Source organism: Trichosurus vulpecula, chromosome 2, assembly GCF_011100635.1.
Source record: "Trichosurus vulpecula isolate mTriVul1 chromosome 2, mTriVul1.pri, whole genome shotgun sequence".
Lineage (NCBI taxonomy): Eukaryota > Metazoa > Chordata > Mammalia > Diprotodontia > Phalangeridae > Trichosurus > Trichosurus vulpecula.
In genome coordinates, this window is record NC_050574.1 from 2985790 (window position 1) to 3006059 (window position 20270).

At 43.7% G+C, this 20270-nt stretch overlaps 1 protein-coding gene across 2 annotated transcripts in view; it reads left to right on the forward strand.

Annotated features, from left to right (window-relative positions):
* Nucleotides 1-376: 376 nt before the first annotated feature.
* The window catches only part of LOC118839117 (zinc finger protein 883-like), a 35177-nt gene continuing 15283 nt past the window's right edge, over nucleotides 377-20270 (forward strand). The window contains exons 1-5 of one of the 2 annotated variants that reach the window (XM_036746560.1): nucleotides 377-466; nucleotides 4718-4901; nucleotides 6485-6639; nucleotides 17535-17661; nucleotides 18987-19082. In XM_036746560.1, the coding sequence (XP_036602455.1) occupies nucleotides 6607-6639; nucleotides 17535-17661; nucleotides 18987-19082 (256 nt within the window). In that variant the 5' untranslated portion in view covers nucleotides 377-466; nucleotides 4718-4901; nucleotides 6485-6606. The remainder of the gene's footprint in view (nucleotides 467-4717; nucleotides 4902-6484; nucleotides 6640-17534; nucleotides 17662-18986; nucleotides 19083-20270) is intronic. The other variant, XM_036746561.1, reaches the window with a different exon arrangement.

The following is a 20270-nucleotide window of genomic DNA, read 5'->3' on the forward strand; positions in this document are numbered from 1 at the left end:
GGGAGCTCTCGGCCCCGCCCACCCCATCATTGGCCCCGCCCCATAGATCAGCAGAGGGGGTCTAAGGGTACTTGGGCCACCGCTTGGGCCGCACTTCACTTCCGGTGGCTCCGTGAGAAAATCCGGGCCCGCCCTTGGCTGCGACCATTTGGAAAGGGCGGGGAGGGAGGGGGGCCTATGATACCACATAGGACGGCCCCACCCAGCCGCCGTAAATGCCCATCACGGCGCGTGCGCCAGACCGGAATCGAACTACATTTCCCAGAAGGCGGCTTGCTGCAACCGGAAGCAGCTTCCCCCTCGGATAAGCGGCCCCGCCCCTCGGCTCTGTTGGCGGTCTTGAGGGCCCAGCAGCCGCTTCTGGGGGTGGGCCTGGGGCGCAGGCGCAGTTTCACCGCGGGCCGGCCTGGCTGTCAGTAGCGTTGCTTCATCAGAAGCTTTTTCTGCCTGTGTTGATTGTACCGGGGTAAGTTTGGTTAAAGGAGGCAAACGGTTTCCGGCCCCTAAAGCGGGGGAAGCAGGAGCCCGCGGCGACGTGCCCCTGGGACCCGAGAGGGAGGAGCTGCGGTGTCTTCCTGCCCTCCCGCCTGGCGTCTGCGTCACGGGGGGGGGGGGGCATCTCCGGGTGTGGAGAGGAGCGCGGAGCACGTGGCCCTCGGCACGACCACCGGGCCGCCTGCGCCCAAGTTCTCGTTAACCCTCGTAGCATGCAGATGAGGAGAAGCGCCGCCCTTCCAGGTAGGGTCTCGGGTTCCGGGGCTCCCCCTGCTGGCCGCAGACGGAGGAGAGAAGGCCCTTACGTCAGCCCCATGGGGCCGCGTGGACGTGGGAAGAGGAAGCGGAGAGCAGAGGCCGCTGGGTCGGTGCCCGTGTGCTTCAGGAGCTGGGCCCTGGGCCTTACCGACGTTACTACATTGGCATTAAGTGATTGTAATGATGTCATCAGGTGATGCAGCAACCCCGTTATGGACAGATACACTATTGAGGCGGGCGGTCAGGTTCCTGGTGTTCCTCCTGTGAAACCAGCGCTGCCTTCCTGGTCCGGCCGCTTGGTCATAATGTGAACGTTTGCAGTATTTTGTGTCTTTTAGCTGATGCCGTATTCACGCCTTTGCAGGGATGCTCACTAATGAAATCGGTCTCTAATTTTCTTTCTGTGTTTTTCACTCTTCCTGCTTTAGATGTTAGTATCAGTGTCGTTTGTGTTTCTTAAAAGGAGTTTGGTAGCGATGAGGGTTTGGGGGGAGGGGTGCTCCACACGCCGGGTCCTGCCGAAAGAATTCGACTCAAGCTCTCTCAGCCAAGGGAAAAGACAAAGTTTATTAAGAGTTAGCCACGTAGGCCTGCCCCAAGACATCCCACCCCTTGTGACACCTGTAAGGAAAGCGGGCCAGACCCATCTGAGCTAGCTTGGACCTGACCCCCTTCATGGAGGCAAGATGGCGATCATATACACAAAGGTTGTGGGAGGGATTGAGGGGTGGTCCGGGGTGACCAGAGGAGGGGTCTAGGGAGGGACTTAAGGAGGAGGTCAGACTCCAGGGTGGGGGAAACAGCTGAAGGCTGTATGGAAATGACAGACCAGAAAGGGCTGGGGTAACAGGATTAAGAATGGGAAACAGCTGGACAATAGAGGACTGGGCAAGGCAGGCATTTGGGCTTAATGGTTATAGCCTCAGGCCAAGGCCAGGTCGAGTGGCAAGATTCCAGGAGAGTTCAAGGGTTCAAGGGGTTCCCAGAGACTGTGCCCTCATCAGTAGGACCCCATTTTTGCCTGTTATTCCAAACAATTAACTTAGTATTTATTTAATCAAATTTATTAAATGTATTAATAAATATAATAATCAGTCCTTTTAATATTTTTGTAAATGTTCTTCCATTTCACTTAAATTGTTAAATCTCTTGGCACATAATCGGGCAGGATAACTCCTTGTAATTTCTTTCATTTCATCTCCATTAGTGGTTTATTCACCCTTTTCATTTTTGATATTAGTGATTTCTCTGTTTTTTAAATCAAATTTAAAAAAGTGATTTATCCTTTTTTTTTCAAATTACTATTTGTAAATTTCCCTCCATCTTATTTTTACTCCCTATAGTTCTTTTCCGCGTTTTTACCCTATCTGTCTTACCTTATGTTCTTCCCTTACCCTCCTCTTTCTTATTCCACCTGCCCCTCTGAGACTCCCGCCCTTCTCCCCCTCCCGGAATCTTACTGGACATACCCTTAGAAAAGGCCGTCCCTCTGGATCTTCTTTCGTGCCCCATTTTTTATGAGAGAATTCTTCCTTTTGACTTTTTCCTACCTGTTTGGTTTTTTAGAATTACGCCATCATTCCCAACTCAGCCCCAACCTTTCTTTCAAAGGTTTTACTACTTCTGATAACATTTTCATATATAACTAAACTTGGTGATGTTTTGAAGTCATTCTCTCCTTCTGGGATTGGGTCTTGAGTGTCCTTGTCACCCAGGTCACATTGGTGGTGGGGTTATCTCTTGTTTCCTGATGCTTCCAGGCCCCTTTCTCACCATGGACTTGCTAGCAGGGCCAGGCTCTGTCCACATTCTGCAGGGAATGGCCACGATGTTCTTGTTGGCGGCTTTCTTGGGGTCCTGAGTTTGGTGTTTTTCCAGGATCTCAGGCGATGCTCACGCCAAGGACCTACAGTCTCTCAGTGCCCCCTAAGTGGTCTGATTTCCTCTTCTCTTCCCCATCATAGATCTGAAAATTGCTGACCTGTGTTTGGGTTTAAGCGACACATCTTTAGACCTCCCCCATGTGGCGTTTCAGTAGAATATTGATGGCCACAGTCAGTGTGAGGCAGCTGGACAACTGGTCCAGACTGAGAGAACTTCACGGTCCATTTTTGGATGAGATTCCTTGCCTGGTTATTCACAGGCCTCACACTGCTTTTGGAGCTGGGACTGTAACCCCACTCTGCTCCTGGGATCAGAACCACAGTTGCTGCTTGTGTTGAAGGTGTTCCTTGCTTAATACCCAGCCTAGGGCCCAGCACCTGCCCTCACCCTGGAACTGCCATATCTAGGGGCAACCCTAGTGTCCAACCCAGAATTGGACAGTAAGTGAGAGGGCTGCCAGGTACCACCTGTTCCTGTAGACCGTACAAGTTGAAGCCTCTTGATACTCTGGCTCTGGGCCCTGTTCTTGGCCTGATCTGGAATGCTCAGCAATGTCCTTTCTGATTAGAACCCTTCCCCCGAGGCCACAGACCTCTTTCTCTGACCCTCTACACTGACCTGATCTGGATCAAGGCCTCACTGTGGTTTCTTGGATTTCCCACTCAGGATTCAGGCTGGGTCATACATTTTCCACCTTCGGTCTTTTGGAGTTAGGGTTAGATCATTGCATTGCTTAAGAGCTAAGTCCAATAAAGCTGGCTATGGCACAGTGTTGCTGTTACTGTGTACAGTGTTACCTGGTTCTGCTTGCTTCGCTCAGCATCAGTTCATATAAGTTTTTCCAGGTTTTTCTGAAATCCACCTGCTCATCCTTGCTTATAGCACAATAGTATTCCATTACATTCACATAGCACAACTTGTTCAGCCATCTCCCAATTGATGGACATCCCCTCAATTTCCAATTCTTTGCCACCACAAAAAAAGCTGCTGTAAATGGTTTTGTACATGTTGGTCCGTGGATCAGTTCACAACTCCACCAAGAATGTGTTAGTGTCCTGATTTTCCCACATCTTCCCACATTTATCATTTGAGGAGTTAATTTTCTAAGGACACAATCCCATCACCCTCTAGGAATCATGTTGCAAATGGACATTTTTATGCTATGGTTCCCCAAAAATCCCAAGAGGAGAAAAATTAGAAACACAATAGTAACATAAACAAGGTTACTGACTAAAACAGGAAACAGACTGGTCAGTGAAGTCACATCAGTGCGTTTGTGAGTTCTCTTCCACAGAAAAGTCACTCCATCCTTCTGTGCGTTTGGCACTCTAGACTGCTGGCATTCAGAGAGTCCAACAATCATTCTGATCCGATTACACGGAATTCTTGTTCTCACGGCTCCTAAGCACATCACCTTAGTGCCAAATTTGAAGTGTCTGATCTGCCTGTGGAGGGTCAGACATCCCAGTTATCATGACAGGAGACACAGCTGACTTTAAATGAGCCCCCATTACAATTGGGATTAGGAGAAACTCAAGTCTGGATTCACAGTTGCAGCTGCCATTTGGAATCCCAGCCTCCCTAAGGGCCATTGGCTGCCAGTGCCTCAAAGTACAGGACCCGCTACTTTCAATTAGCCCAAGTTTTATCGAGGCAGGCTTTCTGCTCAGGAGGAGGAGAGGGCAAGTCCCAGAGCTGCCTGGGCAAGGGAGGGAAATGGCGGAGGGATGAAGGAAGAAGGAACTCTCAGAGCTGGCCAGCCTGGTGGGTGGTGGCCCAGGTGGAATAAGAGCCCTGAGGTGGAGTTTGGAGCCGTAGGCGGGGTCTAGGGCAGGAGAGGGCTCATCCCAGTGGCCAAGGCATTCCATGGGATGGAGGCCAGGGCTTGGGGAGGAAAGGCCAGCTGGGTGCTGAGCTCCTGGCCCTGGGTGTGACTGGAGGAAAGGGCCCATCCTGGGGTCCTCAAAGGCTGGACAGAGATGGGAGGACCCTCCCAGAGGGGGCTGGCTGAAAAGTGGAACTTGTGCTGAGATTGGGCTGCCATCTTCCCTTGCAGCTTAAAGATCTCTTCTTTCCACAGAGCTGAAACCTCTCTGCCTTCTCTTTGAGTTCAGATGGCGCTGCCTTCTTTCCTTGGAATTGAGATCTCACTGGGTTAAAACTGAGCTCTCCCTGCCTTCCTCCCTCTGAGCTAAATTCTCTGCCTTCTCTTGGACCATCGATCTCTGCCTTCTGGATCCCAGCTCCGTGGGTGCAGGTCCCAGGTAGGTCTGAGCGCCCCTGCCCCGGCCCCAAGAATCCTGTTAGCTTCTGTTCCCTGTCCCTACCTGTGGGTCTCATCTTCCTCTTCTGACCTAGTGGTGAGGCCCTTGCAGGCCTGGCTAGTTTTACAATCTTCCCTCTGCTAACTCTTCCAGATTCCCAATCACTTCCCAAATGTTCAGGGTCACCCTTTCCCAGAATTCAAACCTTAGCCACAGGAACCCAGGAATCCTGTCTCCCTGCTCCGAGCTTTTGGTTAGAGACTCAGTTGTTCTTCCTCCAGACCAACACCCTTCCTCCCCGAGAAAGTTCTGCCTGCCCTGTGGACCCCACTTTGGATGCTGGAACCAAAGCTCCTGCCCAGCCCCTCTTCCCTGGACCCTCAGCTCCCGGGCTGCCTCGCTACCATATCCCAGGCACTGGCTCCCCGTGTCTTGTCTACCTTGAGGGATTCCAGGCCTAAGCTCTACCAGAGGGTCCTTGGAATTCTCCCCAGGTCCTAGTTAGACCCGAGGACACAGTCCTCCTGCTTTCCCAAGCTCAGTGTCCACCTGGAGCCCTTCTGTCTCTCCAGTGTCCCTGGCCTCCCTGGCATGAGCTGGCTTAGAATGTCTCCCTCACCGACCCTACCTGGACTGCTCTTCCCCAGGCCTCCTGCTTTCCTGCCCACTTGTAACAACAACGTGGATAGCAGCTGCTGTAGGGGTGTAAGACCCAACAACACCAGCAATAAGAGCCGCCAGCACCCTGAACTTCAGAGCAAATACAAACAGAAATTACAAGCGTACATTATGTGAACAGAGCAAGCAACACAAACCAGTCGATCTATAGCAATACATAGTTACCAGAGAAGCACCAACATCTGGGTTTCTTCATAGCTGGGGGGCAGGAGGGGGCCCGGGGCTCTTCCCAACGGCTACCCAGAGTCTCCACACCAACACTCTTCCAGTTAGTGAGAGCCCCAAACAAACTGTTAACCCCTGAGTTATGTACACTGTTCAGGGTCACAACATGTGACTCAAACCCATGTAAAGTAGGCTTTCCCTTGAGGTAAGCAGGTTCTCTAAGAGTCCTGATTTAATCAAAGAAAGGAAGACCAGGCTCATCAAAAGCACTTGATTCCTTTAGCATTCTGAAAGAGAAAACAGTAAAAAAGTCCCACCTTAATATTACACCCCTCTTCCAGAGCCCTCAGCACCCTGCCAGGGGGCTGAGTCCCAGACTGGATTTGGTCTCCTGGCCTCAGGCTGGTCATTCTCCATCCCAGAACTGTGCCCATACCCAGCCTTCCTAAGCTTCCCTCCTCCCTAGATCAAGCAGTCAGTCTGTTGTCTAGATAATGTTTGTGTTAGTTGTGCAGAGGAGGTGCAGGGAGGGCAGAGAACTAACTGGAAGGAGATCTCTGATTCTGGAGCCACTGAGGCTCTGACTGGTCTCATCCCATCTGGGATCTCAAGCCTTTTCTGCCTCTTGGTTCTCTGAAGGAGGATGGGGGAGGGGAAGGGGACAGAAGAGAAGGTGCACCCTGCTGGTAGGTCACAGTCCTGACCTGAGGGCAGGGCCTGACTCTGTAAATCCCCCATAGGTCAGCTTCCTGCCCTGGAAGAACAGGGAAAGACTCTGCCCCTGTGGGATCCTTCAGCCTCCCCATCTCAGCCTGCAGAGGACCAAGGCCTGGCCCAAGCAAGGAGCCTGGAGCCAGAGGGAATGGCCCCTGGCAGCTGCAGACCCCTAGCCCAGGTGAGTGCACTCTGTCCACAGACTTGACCCACATCAGCCAAAGATGCCTTTTCCATAGAGAAAGAGGATTGTGTATGAGGCTGGCAATCCCCTACCTATGGACTATTTCTTTACAAAAATAGGCAGGAAATTGAAAACAGTAGTAACAACACTGCCCTGCTTTCTCCTTCTGTGTTTTAAATTGATTCTCATCACTTTGGCATCACAAGCACTAACTATCCCTGCAACCTCCCACCCCAATTGCTGCCCTCCCCTGTGCTTTTTTAAAGGTTTCCCTCATGATCCCTGAGTCGCAGGGGCGACCACTTCACTCATTCCTCTCTGTCCTGTAGTGTCTTGTCTTTGCCCCCTTTATCCATGCCTAGCACCCCTCCCCCCATACCCATAGAACTCCCCCCTCCCCTTTGCTTCTTTGGCCAAGCTCTCCCTGCCAATCCTTGAAGACAGGATGCTCTCCTTGGCCTCCAGAGTCTGAGCTGCACAAGCAGTTTATCTGTCTGATGCATGCTGACCAGTCCTGTCTTGTAGCTGGTTTGACGTTCTAGGGCACACTGAGAGGGCAGTGAGGCCTGAAAGGACCAAATGCTATGAGCTGGAGCTGGGAGTGTTGTGGGGTTCAGGGTCCTGGCCCCCTGCATACTCGGGTAGTGTTTCTGGAAAATAAGGCAACTGAAGAAAACAGGTTAAATTGGCTTCTGGGTCACATTCCCATGTTCAGAGGCCCTTAGCAGAGCTGTTTGGACCAGGCCAAAGAGAAGAGCACCTTCTTTAGCTGTAAGTGTATTAGCACTTGTGCAGGGCCTAGGCCTTCCCTTGTTACAGAGGATATAGGGAAAGGGCTGAGTTTGGGGCACTATTCAAAGTCCTGGGAGTTTTCTTTTCCAGTGTGGGAAAGGGGGTTACTGAAGGAGACACTCAGCTCTTGTCAGAGAGGCATCAGGCTCAAAGGCAAAGCACAATGGAGGTACTTACTTTCTCCCCCAAATCTACTTTGGACCGTCTTCACAACAACCTTATATGGGAGGTGTTATTATTTTTATTTTACAGCTCAAGAAACTGAGGCAAACAGGTTCAGTGACTTACTAGGGTCACAGAGCTAATAAGTTTCTGAGGCTGCATTTGACCTCAGATCTTCATGATCTTCTACAACTTCGTAGCTTCCTCAGCATTGTCTTAGTGTGCCCACCTTCCCACAAGTCCTCCAACACTGACTGCTGCCATTTTTTGTCACTTTGGTCAGTTTTGCAAAGTATGAGATGAAGCCTCAGTGTTGTTTTGGTTTACCTTTCTCCCATTAGTGGTTTGGAGCATTTTTCCCTGTAGTTGGGTATATTTGGCAGTTCTTCTTTTGAGAATTCTGTGTTCATATCCTTTTACTATTTATCTGTTGGGGAATGGCTATTTGCTTTTTGGAGTTGTTTCAGTTGTGTCTCACTCTTTGTGACACACTTTGGGGTTTTCTTGGCAAAGATACTGGAGTGGTTTGCCATTTCCTTCCTCAGCTCATTTTACAGATAAGGAACTGAGGCACACAGACTTAAGTGACGTGCCCAGGATCACACAGCTAGTACGTGTCTGAGGCTAAATTTGACTCAGATCCTGCTGACTCTGATGGGGTGCTTGGGTGCTTGTATTTTGAGTCAGATTCTAACATCCCATTTCTCTTTAGCCTCTGCTTGGGTGCCTGTGCCTGGACACCCAATTCCAAAACCACATCCAGTTCTAAAGTCACACCTCTCCCTAGCCTCAAGATACTGTCTCAGGCAGTTACTCTCCAGTTCAAGGGCAACATGCCTTAGCAAAACACTTATCTCTCTTCCTGATACTGCAGCCAGCTGCACCTATAGAATTTGGTAGTTTGGACTCCCTGTGTACGTGCTAATTGGCTGTGCACTGGGCCATAACGGTATTCACTACTGAATGACCTTACTGATATGTATCCTAGACATAGTCCAGTGTATACTCCCTTACAGCCATTTTGTTTAATAAGACATTTGATGGAAGCAACCTAGATGTTTCCAGTTGGCCCTGACTGTTTGTTGACTTAGTGACTTTCAAGGCAAAAACCTTACCTCCTAGTTGCCCCCACCCCGGGCTATTTCCCAATGAACTCTGGGTAAGATACTCGTGCAGTAGATACAAAAAGTACATGTTCCTTTAAGAATTGACCACCCCTTAACAACTCCCTAATTCCACCCCAAAACACCTAATTGACATGTTTCACCCCCAAATCTCCTATAAAAACTTTCCCTGCACCCCTGTAAGGTTGCAGGTTCCCTAACAACCCTTGCCTGCTGAAAAGGGTAATAAATCTTTGCCACCTTAATTTAAAGAATTCTTGAGATTGTGAATTCATTCCAGACAGCCCCAAACCTCTCTAGTACTCAGATCCTTGAAGGGTACTCCCCCTCAACGACCCTGTATGGGAACTCCAGTCTTGGGGTTCCTGGACCTTGCTTGTCTCCCTCAACCCTCAACAACTCCAGGACTGGTGCTGTATCTGCTGGGCAACCTAGTTGCCATTGGCTATTAGTCTTTTTAAAATAGTATTTCATTTTTTCCCCCAATGACGTATAAAAGCATTTTGTATTCCTGTTTTCGTTCCCAATTCTCAACCTGCCTCTTCCTTCTTACCCCTTCCACAGATAGTAAGCAATCCTAAATACGTTATATGTATGCAGTCATGTAAAGCATTTCCATCTTAGTCATTTTGAGAATCTCCTATAATTTCCCTGCTAGCATTTTATTTCAAAATTTTCTATCGATATTCATGAAGGAAATTGGTTTATATATTCCTTCTCTGTTTTCATTCTTCCTGGTTTAAATCTTCGCAACATATTTGTGTGATAAAAAGAATCTCTCTTTGTCTATTTTTTCTATTATTAGAATTAATTGTTCTTTAAATGTTTGGTAGAATTCACTTGTGAATCCACCTGGTCCTGGAGATTTTTTCTTAGGGAGTTCATTGATGGCTTGTTCAATGTCCTTTTTTAAGATTGGGTTTTTCAAGTATTCTATGCCATTCTGGGCAATTTATATTTTTGTAAATATTCATCCACTTCACTTACATTGTCCGATTTATTGGCCTATATTTGGGCAAAATAGATCCTACTAATGGTTTTGACTTTTCTTCATTCCTTTCATTTTGATACTTGGAATTTGGTTTTCTTTTTTTCAAAATCTAATTAACCAATGGTTTATCTATTTCATTGGCTTTTTTCATAAAACCAGATGCTAGTTTTATTTATTAGTTCAGTGGTTTTCTTTCAACTTTATTAATCTCTTTTGATTTTCAGAATTTCCAATTTGTTGTTTAATTGGGGGTTTTTAATTTTTTTTTTTCCTAATTTTTTTAGTTGCATGCCCAATTCATTGATCTGCTCTTTCTCTGTTTGATTGATGGAAGTGTTTAGATATATAAAATTTCCCCCAAGTACTGCTTTGGCTGCTTCCCATAAATGTTATGCTCTTTCATTGTTGTCATTCTCTTTAATGAAATTATTGATTATTTTGAACAATTTGTTCTTTGATGCATTTATTCTTTAGGATTAGATGAATAAATTTCCAATTGATTTGTTACTGGTCTTTTCACTGTCCTTTATTGAATGTAAATTTTATTGCGTAAGACCCGACTAGGCTGCATTTTTTATTTCTGCTTTTCTGCATTTGATTGTGAGGTTTTTATGCTCTAATCCATAAGTTCCCAAAGTGGGCAGTACTGCCCCTCGGGGGATAGTGAAACAATCCAGGGGGAAGGTAGTAGGCTCTGGTATAATTGGGAGGGGTAATCGAATCAAAATAAGAGGGTGGTAGAAGCATAAAGAAAGGAGAAAAGATAAAGAAAACTTTGTAAAACTATTTGTACATGTTTCATCTGTTGTGTAACAGAGTTATAATCATAGTGATTACATTATTTTCCAAGTAAGCATACAAAATGCAGGTTATAGCTGATCAGTGGTTAAGTCCACCAACAGATTTTTTCTTTTTTTTTATTAAGATTTTTTATTTTTAGTTTATAACACTCAGTTCTGCATGATTTTGAGTTCCAGATTTTCTTCTCCCCCCGCCCCCCCATGCCCCCCAGACGGCATGGAATCTAATATATCTTCTACATATAACTTCGCATTAAGCTTATTTACACAATAGTCTAACTTCATAGTTCTTTCTCTGGATGTAGATAGCCCTCTCCATCATGAGTCCTTTGGAGCTGTCTTTGAACCTTGTATTGCTGAGAAGAGTCAATTCTGTCAAAGTTAGTCATCATAGAATCCATACATCTGTGGTTGTGTACTTTGTTCTCCTAGTTCTGCTCCACTCAGTCAGCATCAGATCATGTAGGTCTTTCCAGGTTATTATGAAGTCCGTATCTTCCCCATTTCTTATAGCACAATAGTATTTCATTGCATTCATATACCACAACTTGTTCAGCCATTCCCCAGTTGATGGGCATCCACTTGATTTCCAATTCTTTGCTACCACAAAAAGAGCTGCTATAAATATTTTTGTACATATGGGTCCTTTACCCACTTGTGTGATCTCTTTGGGATACAGCCCTAGAAGTGGTATTGCTGAGTCAAAGGGTATGCACATTTTTTTTTTAATTTGAATATTATTTTTATTTTTTTTTTTGCTTTTTGGCAGGGCAATTGGGGTTAAGTGACTTGCCCAAGGTCACACAGCTAGTAAGTGTGTCAAGTATCTGAGGCCAGATTTGAACTCAGGTCCTCCTGACTCCAGGGCCGGTGCTCTACTGACTGCGCCACCTAGCTGCCCCGGGTATGCACATTTTTATAGGCCTTTAGGCATAGTTCCAAATTGCTCTCCAGAATGGCTGGATCAGTTCACAACTCCACCAACAATGTATTAATGTTCCAATTTTCCCACATCCTCTCCAGCATTTACCATTTTCCTGTTTTGTCATTTTAGCCAATCTGACAGGAGAGATGTGGTACTTAAGAGTTGTTTTGATTTGCATTTCTCTAGTCAATGGTGATTTAGAGCATTTTTTCATATGCCTATAGATATCTTTAATTTCTTCCTCTGATAACTGCCTGTTCATATCCTTTGACCATTTCTCAATGTGAGAATGACTTGTATTCCTATAAATTTGGATCAGTTTCTTGTATATTTTAAGAGATGAGTCCTTTATCAAATTCACTAGTTGTAAAGATTTTCTCCCAGTTTTCTGCTTCTCTCCTAATCTTTGTTGCATTGGCTTTTTTTATACGAAAACATTTCAATTTAACATAATCAAAATTATCCATTTTGCATTTTGTATGCTCTGTATCTCTTGTTGTGTCATGAATTCTTTGCTTTCCCATAAATCTGGTAGGTAAACTGTTCCTTGCTCTCCAAAATTGCTTATACTATCAGCCTTTATTCCTAAATTATGAACCCATTTTGACTTTATTTTGGTATATGGTATAAGATATTGGTCTATGCTCAGTTTCTGCTCTACCATTTTCCAATTTTTCCAAAATTTGCCAAAAAATGTTTGTGAAATAGTGAATTTTTAGCCCAGAAGCTGGATTCTTTGGGTTTATCAAAAAGTAGATTGCTATAGTCATTTACTACTGCATCTTGTGTGCCAAACCTATTCCACTGATGCACTACTCTGTTTCTTAGCCAGTACCAAGTAGTTTTGATGACTGCTGCTCTATAGTACGGTTTAATATCTGGTATGGGTAGGCCACCTTCCCTAGCATTTGTTTTCATTAATTCCCTAGATATTCTAGGCCTCTTGTTCTTCCAAATGAATTCTGTTATTATTTTATCCAGCTCTGTAAAATAATTTTTTCGTAGTTCAATTGGAATGGCACATGAATAGATAAATTAATTTAGGTAAAATTGTCATTTTTATTATATTAGCTCGGCCTAACCATGAGCAACTGATATTTTTCCGTTTATTTAGATCTGACCTTATTTGTGTGAAAAGCGTTTTGTAATTGTGTTCGTATATGTCCTGGGTTTGTCTTGGCAGATAGACTCCCAAATATTTCAGCTAATATAAAGGTCTGAGGCAGAATTTGAACTCAGATTTTCCTGACTCCAGGCCCAACATTCTCTCCACTCTGCACCCTACCTGCCCCCAAGATTTCATTACCATGATATTAAAGGTGTAAATATTGTTCAGTATCCATTTTTGCGTTTGTATCTTTTGTGGGCCCTCAACCAATTTCCATTCTTGTTTTATCATGGAATGAAAGGATATCTTGATAACATCTGCCTTTTTACATTTGTGTGCTGTATCTCTATGCCCTGGTCCATGGTTAATTTTTGTAAAGTTCCATATGGTGCAAAGAAACAATGTCTTCAGTTCTGATTTTCTTTCTAAAAATATTTTAGACTCTTTTTTATCATTGAACACCCACTTCTCGTCCCACATTGCTAAGCTCATATTTGTAGGACAGGTCACCCTGGGCTGCATACTGAGCACATTCTTCCCTTCCCTGCTCATTTCTAGTGGGTTTGGAATAGTTTTCCATATTTCAGTGTCCCTTCCATTGTATTTGAAAGGCTTTCTCTGGGTGGCTTTTAGAACTCCCTTAGCCTCGAGGACCTGGCAGTCTAACAGAGGAAGACAACACAGAAAGGAATGATGAAAGCAGGTTGGAGGGAGGTGTTTCAACAATCCGGCTAGCAGCTGTTGTGGGGGTGAAAGACCAACACAATCCCAACAACAGGAACGCTGCCAGCACGCTGCCAAAGCCCAGGCTCTTTTGATCTGCTTTAGTAAGGAAAGCAACGTTAAGGGGTTGACAAGTTTACTTTAATTCAGCATACAAATACCATTCACTTAGTTCAGGGGGAAAAGCCAACACCCTGAACTTAGGAGCAAATACAAACAAATTACAAACATCAACAGACAGACCTTGTCTGATTCAAATCCCAATACATAGTTACCAGAGTTTAACAAAGTCCCAACATCCGGGTTACATGCTGGAGGACTCTTAGCTACAGTTGCCTGGAGTCTTAGCATGGAGTCTTCACATCACACATCAGCGCACGCCACCAAGAGTGAGAGCCCTGCGCAAATGGCTCTGTCTTCTCTTATACAGTTTCAGAAGTCATCAAACGTCATCTGAATGACCAGAACTTAGGCTGCTATGATTGGCTCTTGAGTTAGCACCTCCCCTTAGTACCTTGGGAGCTCCACACCCACATAGGCTTAGCACCTAATAGGGGTTTAGGCCTGGGGCTTAGCACCTACTAAGACTCAATGAGATACACTGAATTAATCAAAGGAAACAAAAACCAAACTCTTCAAGGGCACTTGGTTGAACTGAATGCTAAGATCCCATTTTGCTTACCAACACAGGAAGAGAAGGTAGTTCCCCAGTAAAGGGGCGCAATGGAGCTGTCAGTTAGAAAAGTCCCAAAGATGCTGAGCCTGGTGAGAAGTGAAATGTCTGCAATGATCATCCTCCTTAAATGGAGGTTTGGAGTTCATAACCCATGGTGGGGAAAGAAAAGGAAAGGAGTTCGAAATAGCTTTTGTTGGATGTGAGTTAGGCAGTCAGAGATCAGTTATCAATAAAAGAACTGCCTTCCTGCCGTGAAAGTCCACATGATGGCCTTTGCACTGGAGAATGGTTACTCAAGAGATCCCAATGGATAAATGAATTATAAATTCTTGGGAAGTCAAAAAGTATAAAAGATAAATAAATGCCTTAATTTTTCCAGAGAAAAATAATATTATAAATACAATTAAAGGTGATATATGAGTTAAAAAAGACCATGAATCAGGCATTTTAAAGAAGAAACCACAATAATAAAAAAGTAACAGACAGTTTTGTACATATGATGTAGAATTGTTCCTAAATACCAGAAACTCTGATAAAGTGAGTCATATGATAATGATGAAAATGGAAGACCACCAAATTTCAAGCACATTGGCCAAACACTCATTGTGCATGTAGCAGATAAGAAATCATATGACTGCTCCCAACTGCCAAATTCTCAGATTTGGCCATCCTCTCTTGTATAGGTCCATCAGTAGAACTCTTAACTCATTCTCTTGAGTTTTGTTCTCCCAAGTTCCAGAGTTGTAGAGGTGTGATTAGATCCTTTATTCCTCCTGAGGAAACTGTCAATGTCTTTCTTATGAATTAGCAGAGACACAACCTATGTCAGTTACATTTTGCTTTTTTAATGTATGAAGGAACTCTCCACAATTACTCTTGTTTGTTTGTAATTAAATAGGAGAGTATGGATCAATTCTCTGCTGCTTTGCTAATTTTGATCTGACAGTGAGACCAAGAACTTAGAGGTTCTCCAAAGGTCAAGGATATCAAGGGAATTGATTAAAAAGACTCAATGAAGGTAGTCTAGCTGTAATAGATCTTAAACTGCATTATAGAGTTGTAATCATCAAATCAGTCTGGTACTGGGTAAGAAAGAGAATGGTGGATTGGTGGAATAGATTAGGTATAAATTAAACTATAGTAAATGACCATAGTAATCTGGTATATGATCCTAAAGAGGCAAGCTTTTGGAGGAAAAACAATTTTTTTTTGACAAAAACTCCTGGGAAAACTCAAAAACTGTTCAGGAGAAACTAGGCATAGACCAACATCTTACACTGTGTATCAAGATAAGGTCAAAATGGGCATGTGATTTACACATAAAGGGTGATATCATAAGCAAATTAGGAGAGCATATCGGTCAGACCAATGGTTAAGGGAAGAATTTCTGACCAAAGAAAAGATAGAGAACATTACAAAACATAAAATAGGTAATTTTGATTTTATTTAATTAAAAAAGTTTTTTGCAGAAACAAAACCAGTGCAACAAAAATTATAATGAAAGCAGAGAACTGGGGAAAAATCTTTTCCAACAAATATCTGTGATAAAAGTGTCATTTCTCAAATATGTAGAGAAGTGAGTCAAATTGATAAGAACACAAATCATTCCCCATTGATAAATTGTCAAAGGATATGTACAGGTAGTTTTCCAAGAAATCAAAGCTATCTATAGTCTTATGAAAAAATGCTATAAATCACTATTGATTAGAGAAATGTAAATTAAAACAACTCTGAGGTACCACCTCATACCTATCAGATTGGCTAATATGACAAAAACAGAAAATGATGGATGTTCAAGGGGATGTGGAAAACTGGAACACTAATGCACTGTTGGTGGAATTGTGAACTGATTCAGCCATTCTGAAGAGCAATTTGGAATTATGCCCAAAGAGCTGCAAAACCATGTATATTCTGTGATCCAGCAATACTCCTGCTAGGTCTGTATCTCAAAGACATCAAGAAAAAAAGAGGGAGTGGATATATTTGTAAAAATTAAAAAATATTTGTAACAGCTCTTTTTGTCTTGGCTAAGAAAGGGAAATTGAAGGGATGCCCACCACTTGGGGAATGGCTAAGCAAATTGGTATATGATTGTAATGGAATATTGTGCTTTAAGAAATGACAAGCAGGATGATTTCAGACAAACCAGGAAAGACTGCTCCCCAGGCTCCCAAGACAAGTGTGGGAGAGAAGAGGTATTAGATTGGGCACCAAGTTGAAAGGTCTACTACAGAGCTACTGTACTGACCTCATTCTTATATGCCTGTGAAAACTTGACAGTCTACCAGAGCCATACCAGCCCACTGAATCTCTTCCATTTGAAGTGTCTTAGAAAGAATCTGAAGATCACTTGGCAAGATAATTACTGGACACTAGGTCCTTTCTCAAGTTAGACTGCCAAGTATCCCCACTCTACTGCAGGGAATGCAGCTCTTATGGGCTGGCCTCATTGTTCAAATGCCAAAAGTATATTTGCCTAAAACACTACTGAGAATTCATGTAAGGAAGGCCCTCAAATTGTAGTCAGAAGAGTGATAAGGACATCCCCAAGTTGTCCCTGAAAAACTGTAATCAATGGTGAGATATGGGAAACACTGGTAAAGGAACACCTAGCATGGCTTGCCCACATCAAAGAATGTACTATGTCATGTGAACAAAGCAGAATTACAGTCGCTCAAGAGAATGGTGAGATATGCAGATTGAGAGCCATCTCCACCCCAGATGTGCACATGGACTATTTGTGCCCAATCTGTGGTAGAGCCCTCTAGGCTTGTATTAGTCTGATCAGCCTTGTTCAGACACACTGTACTTTGACCTTGATGTAGTGATGTCATTTGGTCTTCCTTAAGCACAAAAATCAACAAAAACAACCAACTATGTAACTAAATATTATAATAAAGAAATATATGCTATTGACAAATGAAAGCAATGATAGAATGGAGTCATAAGATGTTTTGGCCATGACACATCTTACTGGCGTATACTCAAGCATCAATGTAACAGCAGATAACTCTTCTTCACTTGCCTTTAAAGTCTCATACCTCTCAGTTCAGTCTAGATTGTAATTAGTATCTGTTATGAATTCTTTTCATGTTTTATCTAGAGAAGCCTGTTTTAGCTTCTCAAGAAATAAACTAGATCTTTTCTTTTTCCTTCTTCTCTTTTCTATAATCACATATAAAGCCCCCACAGAATATACTGTACTTGCCAGCTTCTCAGGAACTCTTCATAGAATTTTCTTTATATCACTTCTATCAGTTCTGATAAAGAAGAAATTTTGCATCTTCTTTCTGTCTCTTCCACAGACCTTTCTACCTCACACGTAAAACACATACTTTGAGATTCCACATTCTGTAGTAAGACATTTTTCATCTTTATTTGAACTGACCATATCAACTACTTTTCTCAGTATTCTTTTGGGTTCTTTATGACTTTGGCTTCAAATGCTGACTCTGACACTCAGCAAGGGTACAACCTTTGATTAAATCTCCTTTCTCTGCTTCAGTTCCCTCTTCTCACTTGAGGAAGGTTAGACTATAGGACTTCTGGAGCCTCTTTCAGCTCTAAATCCTGTGACTTTTGATGGTTTAGGAGTTGGTGACATTCAAGGATGTGGCTGTGGACTTTAACCCAGAGGAGTGGGGCCTCTTGGACCATCCTCAGAAGGAATTGTACAAGGAGGTCATGCTGGAGAATGCCCAGAACCTGCTCTTTGTGGGTAAGGACACTTCCCCCAGCCATTCTGAATCTGCTATCACAGAGAATATCTTCATTCCTGAATGTGCTGGCTTTGGAGCATTTACCAGTTACTAGAAAGGGAAAAGTGCTGGTCTCCTATGTCCTACTGCCTGGTTTTCCATTGTGTGAAGAGAACCTGGAGGTTTCCTGATTGCCCCTAAAGCTGTCTCTCACCAATTCTATGTAGCTTGAGGTCAAAGTTCAGATCAGTGTTGAAGCATCTCAGGTGTGGAAGTAATCCCATATTATGTAGTCCAGCGTCTCCCTAGACATGAATTTTGTCTGATAAATCTCTGAAATCTGCTCAGGTGGCTTTTCCCTGCACCCCCTTCCTATTCGGGAAGGGCCAAGTATTTAAGACATTCTTGTTTGTAAGAAGCATTAGTTTGTAGCTTCCAGCTCCTAGGTGTCCCTGATAGGGCATGTTTGTCCTTCATCTTCCTTTACATTGCCCCAAATTCCAGCCCAGGAGGTGGGAAAGGAAGGGAACAAGCATTTCTGTTCACCTGCTGTTCACCAGCTGTCGTGCTAAGTGCCTTCTTTACAATATGATGTCATTGGGTTATATTATTATCCCAGTTTGACATTTGAGAAATCTGAAGGAAACAGAGGTTAAGTGACTTGTCCAGGAGCACACAGTTAGTAACTGTCTGAGGCTGGAGCTGAACCCTGGCATTCCTGATTGAAGGCCCAGGGCTCTCTCCACTGCACTACCAGCTGCCTCTAATTTCTACATAATGGAAGCTCTGCAATGAGTCCCTCCCCTGTGAAGAAGTTGCACCAAGACCAAATATTCTGACTCCAAACTGGCTCCATGATCTTCTTCCCATCTCTCCCCAAAGCTCCCCAAAATAAATGCTATGGACACCTTGCTTCAGGACTTCTGGGAGCCATCCTGTCCTCCTTGCTTGCAGGCCCCTGTCAATGCAGGAATAACAGACTGGCCAAGAAGCAGAATTTGGTCAGACTAAGGTTCATTGAGTTCCACAGCAGGAGAATCTCACCAGAAGAGGCAATGACTCCCTGAATGAAGAGTCCCAAGGTTTTTATAGGTTTCAGGGAGTGGGGAGCAGGGGAGGGGACAGGGCCACAGCTGATTCATCAGGATCTAATTTTCAGGAGCTCAAGGCTGATCTGGCACATCCTAGTTTGGGTTACTTCCATTACAGGTATTAATGGGAGAATAAGCTAGATCTGTGTGAACATGATGGAGTGATTCTCTAGCTTTTTATGCACATTCTTTTCCCTAAAGAGACCTAAATTACAAGTTTTTCTCCATCCTCATCCCTGATTCCCCATGCCCAGGGTTGCCAGTTCCCAGAAAATATCTGATGTCTTATTGGGTGGAAAGGGAAGCCCCATGGCTACTGGAGCAAGAAGACCTGAGGAGCTGCTGTCCAGGTGAGTGAGGGGAAAGCAGGTCTATGAGAGCTGGGATTACAAGAGACTTCTGGGTGTGGGGGTGAAAGAAGTGCTAGATCTAGGTGCAGGAAGACCTGACTTGGAATTCTTTTGGAGACAGTTTTTAGGAGCAGTGGTAATCATTCCCTCCATTCTTGCTAGAGTTACGACTAGTTTACAATCTTATTTTTTACATAGTCTTCCTCAGTTATACAGTTTATATAGGTAGGATAATAAGGATACAGAAGCAAAAATGAAGTTAATTAGATTTTCCTTGTCAGTTTAGGATTAAACTACATTCTTTTACTTTAGTTCTGTGGAAACAAAACTCCTCCTCCCATTTCTTACAATTTTCCCCTCTTCTTTTATTCAAATTTTTGTTTCCACATTTTTAATATTCCCTTACTCTCTTTCTCCTTAATCATTACCCCTTTAAATATGGGAAGGATTGATTGACGCATTGACGAATCAAAGGGGGCAGTCCTCTTTGTAAATACAGATACAGAGACCCAAAAGAAAATGATAATGCAATTGTCCCTTTAAGATTCAAAAGTCTTCTTCCCATAAGGCTGTCTGGCAGGGAACAACATCAGTGAAGTCTTCTGGTCCTTGGTATTTGTTCCAGCCATCTCCAGCATCTTCTTCTTGCCTTCTTGTAGGAACCAGCTTTCTTTCCGTTCTCCTACAGAAGTTACCTTGGCACAATTTTCTAATCCATATACCCTGACCATTTTTACAGATTCAAAATTGGAACTTTGGCCAATTGCCACATTTAAGAAATTTTCATCAGAACCAGTTCCTCATACTTTACATTAACTCTTTACATACTTAACACACTTTACATTAATATTTCCTCACCAAGAGGATGATATTTCACTAAGGAATTAACAGCAGACTCCAGCACATACATAAATACATTAGATAACCAATTCTTAACACAGTACATATAACATCATAAACTTTTAGTCATGCCATGTTTCTTTGATGACATTTACAAAATAAATTCACAAAATATTCTCCAAGCCATTCTTCTTTTAACATTACTAATTGTAACAAAGCTTTAGATAAGCATGATATTAACCAAATAGCAAAATAATATTCTCACAAGCCCTTGACCTAATTGTCTCCATAACATTTCCAAGAAAAAAACCTAACTTAACACTAATCCCAGTCCTATAGTAATCTAAG